The sequence below is a fragment of the Oncorhynchus kisutch genome, unplaced genomic scaffold, assembly GCF_002021735.2.
Source record: "Oncorhynchus kisutch isolate 150728-3 unplaced genomic scaffold, Okis_V2 scaffold913, whole genome shotgun sequence".
Classification (NCBI taxonomy): domain Eukaryota; kingdom Metazoa; phylum Chordata; class Actinopteri; order Salmoniformes; family Salmonidae; genus Oncorhynchus; species Oncorhynchus kisutch.
The window spans coordinates 117,612-120,134 of NW_022262858.1; the positions used below are offsets into that span (position 1 = coordinate 117,612).

At 49.8% G+C, this 2,523-nt stretch overlaps 1 protein-coding gene across 1 annotated transcript; it reads right to left on the reverse strand.

Annotated features, from left to right (window-relative positions):
• Nucleotides 1–469: 469 nt before the first annotated feature.
• On the reverse strand, nucleotides 470–1,459 carry LOC116363094 (zinc finger protein 239-like). The gene is made up of 2 exons (XM_031817008.1): nucleotides 1,181–1,459; nucleotides 470–955 (listed from the first exon to the last, which is right to left on the reverse strand). Exons 1-2 carry the CDS (start codon nucleotides 1,457–1,459, stop codon nucleotides 470–472), a joined length of 765 nt encoding a protein of 254 aa, XP_031672868.1.
• Nucleotides 1,460–2,523: the final 1,064 nt, after the last annotated feature.

Genomic DNA, 2,523 nt, shown 5'->3' on the forward strand with positions numbered 1-2,523 from the left:
CGGGGAGGGGGGGAACAGTAACACGGGGAGGGGGGAACAGTAACACGGGAGGGGGGGAACAGTAACACGGGGAGGGGAAACAACACTACTTTTGATCAGAGCTGTAGGTTTATTTGGTCATTAAGTAGTGCACTATATAGGGGAATAGGGAACGCAGCTCGGTGTCTGTATGAACAAAGTCCAGTTCCCCTCGTCAAAACACCTGAGAACCCTCTCACCTACGTGGCTGCTTCCAGCTGTACTGCTTTAAGGACCCGCTTTCCAGTTCTCTCCAGTTCCTACACTCAGAACACTGGGGCTGTGAGCCAAATGGCTCCCTATTCAGTGCTCTACCTTTGACCAGAATCCTATGGCCCTAGTGCACAATTTAGAGAATAGGGTGCCATTTGGGGCATAGCCCCGAGGTTCCTCTCACCTGGTTTGCTGCTCACACTTGTGCCTCTTCAGGGACCCACTCTGACTGTAGCTCCTACAGCACTCTGTGCATTTGTACGGCTTCTTCTCCTGTGTGGACAACCATGTGCACTTTACGAGACGCCGAAGTGATGAAGCACTTGTCACACTCGGAGCATTTGTATGGTTTCTCCCCTGTGTGTCTTCTCATGTGCTGCGCTAGATGCCCACTCTGACTGTATCTCCTACAGCACTCTGTGCATTTGTACGGCTTCTCTCCTGTGTGGACAACCATGTGTACTTTACGAGACGCCGAAGTGATGAAGCACTTGTCACACTCGGAGCATTTGTATGGTTTCTCCCCTGTGTGTTTCATTGTAACGTGGTCTTTCAGTTGGTACCCCTCGTTGAACTGCTTCCCACAGTCCTGGCAAGAGAACAGCGTTTTCCTGCTGTGTTGTCGCCGGTGGATCATAAGGGTGTGCGGCCGGCAAAGGTCATGGGACACTCTGGGCAGGACAGCGGGCGCTCGCCGGTGTGGCTCAGCCGGTGATACTTCAGACTAATGAACGGACAAAACTCTGGGCCGCACTCGGGCACAAGTACGGTTTATTCCCACTGTGGGCCGTCATGTGGCTCTTCAGGTGGTCGGAGATTTTGAAAGCTTTGGCCGCACTGGGGGCAGACGTAGGGCCGTGCGTCGCTGTGGAACCGCATGTGTCGAGTCAGGTTGGATTTGAACGTGAAGGTCCTGCCGCATTGGAGGCAGGCGAAGGGGCGTTCCCACCTCGTGGATTGGTCGGTGCTCGTCTAGACTGCCTTTCCGGGAGAAGGTTTTATGGCAAACCTCACAGGAGTGCGGCCGGTACTGGGTGTGGCTCCGGGAATGAAACTTAAACTGAATTTTGGAGAAGAACTTCTGGCCGCAGTCTGGACACGGGAACCTGGGGGACCTTCTGGTTGTGAGGCCAACATTCCAGGTCAGACCGCAACGCAGCCGGATTGAATGGCTGAACGGTAGACAACTGCAGCTGCCTCCCATCATCCTGGTGGTACAGGGGGGCATCCTTCATCTTCATACCACAAGTGATGTGCATCTGTCCTGGGGTCGCTCTTGTAGGTCCCCTGGTGTTAACCATCTCTGGGTCGTAGCTCTCTTGTCTTCACAGAGTTCAAACAGTGTTCATCACTTCTTGTACCGATAGGCAGCTCGTCCATTCTCTTGTTTCACCTGGTTTAGAATAAAATAGCTTTATTTTCCCAGAGGAAACTTAAGTGATAGTAAGATACGTCAAGATATCTAGTAAATATATACAGTGCATTCGGAGAGTATTCAGACCCCTTGACTTTTTCCTCAATCTTACATTAGCCTTGTTCTAAAATTGATTAAATACATCCCCCCCCCCAATCTACACACAATACCCGGTAATGACATCACAATACCCGGTAATGACATCACAATACCCCATAATGACAAAGCAAAAACTGTTTTTATTTTTTTATGTTTGTAAATGTATTAAAAAGTAAAAAACTATCAACATTTACGTAAGTATTCAGATCCTTTACTCAGTACTTTATTGAAGCACCTTTGGAACCTTTGGTAGTGATTACAGCCTTGAGCCTTCTTGGGTATGATGCTACAAGCTTGACTCACCTGCATTTGGGGAGGTTTCTCCCCATTCTTCTCTGCAGATCCTCTTAAGCTCTGTCAGGTTGGATGGGGAGTGTTGCTTCACTGTTATTTTCAGGTCTCTCCAGAGATGTTCAATCGGGTTCAAGTCCGGGCTCTGGCAGGGCCACTCAAGATCATTCAGAAACTTATCCCGAAGCCACTCCTGTGGTTGTCTTGACTGTGCTGCTTAGGGTTTGGTTGTCCTGTTGGAAGGAACCATCGCCCCCAGTCTGAGGTCCTGAGTGCTCTGGAGCAGGTTTTTCATCCAGGATCTCTCTGTACTTTGCTCTGTTCATTCCTTTTGCCTCGATCCTGACTATTCTCCTAGTCCCTGCCGTTGAAAACATCCCCACAGTTATGATGCTGCCACCACCATGCTTCACAGTAGAGATGGTCCAGATTTCCTCCAGACGTGACGCTTGGCATTCAGGCCAAAATAGTTTTGATCTTGGTTTCAT

Coding starts and splice junctions, on each gene's coding strand:
- LOC116363094 (XM_031817008.1), bottom strand. CDS start 1,459: ATGCCCCCCTGTACCACCAGGATGATGGGAGGCAGCTGCAGTTGTCTA. Junction 956..1,180: donor AGCACCGACCAATCCACGAG/GTGGGAACGCCC, acceptor TCCGTTCATTAG/TCTGAAGTATCACCGGCTGA.